Below are 1,275 nucleotides of genomic sequence, written 5' to 3' on the forward strand. Positions count from 1 at the left end.
CCCACACCAGCGAGAGGGCGGGGCTGGTGAGAAGATGGGGCTGGTGCAGGTGCCTTCCTCTCTGGCCAGCCCCAGGCAGTGCCTGGGGAGGGCAGGACCGTCCCTGGTCCTGGCCCCTTGCCACCCTGTGGCTCTGCCATGCCTGCAGGCATGGGGCTGCCCACGGTGTCAGCGGCTCGGATCTACAAGGGACAGCTGGCCGGCGGCTCGGGTGAGGAGAGCGTCTTGGCCATGGAGACCTTTCCCCACGTGGCCCTGGCCAAGGTGCGTGGGGCAGCGCTGGGGGGTGGCCACCCTACCCCTGCTCGAAACCCCACTGGCCCCCGCTTGCTTCCAGACCTACACCATCGACCGACAGGTGCCCGATAGCGCTGGCACGGGCACAGCCTACCTCTGTGGGGTGAAGGCCAATGCCAAGACGCTGGGGCTGAGCGGGGCGGCCGTCTAAGGCAAGTGCCGCACCGCCTTTGGCAACGAGGTGGACTCCATCCTGCACCGGGCCAGGCTGGCAGGTACGGGGCAGTGGGCAACCCTGTCAAAGAGCCTGGCAGGGCACGGCCATCCCATGCCGTGCAGGGCTGGACGGTCGCCCCGTAAACCCTTGCCCACGCTGCAGGCAAGTCGGTAGGTATTGTGACGACCACGCGGGTGCAGCATGCGTCCCCTGGGGCAGCCTATGCCCACTCGGCCAGCCGGAGCTGGTACGCCGACGCCAACATGCCCAAGGAGGCATTGCGGGATGGTTGCAAGGACATCGCCTATCAGCTGGTGCACAATACGGACATCAACGTGAGCCAGGGAGCAGGCGTGGGAGGGAGGGGACACCAGGGACGTTGGGAGGGTCTGCTGAGCTGCAGGGCTGTGGCGGTGCCAGTGGCAGCTCCCCGCTCCCTGGCAGGTGATCCTGGGTGGCGGGCGGATGTACATGACCCCCAAGCGGACCCCAGACCCTGAGTACCCGGAGGACCCAGCTCAGAATGGCACCAGGAAGGATGGCCTGGACTTGATTGCCGAATGGCTGAGTGCCAAGCAGGTACCGCGCCGAGGTGGAGGAGACGTGATGCCAGGCACGGGGAATGTGCCGTTGGCACCAGCTCTGTTCTCCCTGGCAGGGCGCCCGCTATGTCTGGGACAAGAAGGGCCTGGACGCAGTCAAGGATGACTCCGTGAGTCATCTGATGGGTAAGAGCACCACTGACTGCGCCACTGGCAACACCTCCTCCTCCCCGCTCCAGGGGTGGTGGTGGGGGCATGAAGCGGCCTCAGTGTGGACCC

General features: G+C 66.6%; 1 protein-coding gene across 1 annotated transcript in view; it reads left to right on the plus strand.

The window, feature by feature from the left end:
* The first annotated feature begins 150 nt into the window (after positions 1-150).
* The window catches only part of LOC104073296 (intestinal-type alkaline phosphatase-like), a 1,306-nt gene continuing 181 nt past the window's right edge, over positions 151-1,275 (plus strand). Inside the window, 5 exon segments of the mRNA XM_009573012.1 lie at positions 151-264; positions 338-512; positions 617-789; positions 899-1,033; positions 1,113-1,182. Of these exon segments, the coding sequence (XP_009571307.1) occupies positions 151-264; positions 338-512; positions 617-789; positions 899-1,033; positions 1,113-1,182 (667 nt within the window).

This window comes from Fulmarus glacialis, unplaced genomic scaffold (assembly GCF_000690835.1).
Source record: "Fulmarus glacialis isolate BGI_N327 unplaced genomic scaffold, ASM69083v1 scaffold20012, whole genome shotgun sequence".
Taxonomy (NCBI): Eukaryota; Metazoa; Chordata; class Aves; order Procellariiformes; family Procellariidae; genus Fulmarus; species Fulmarus glacialis.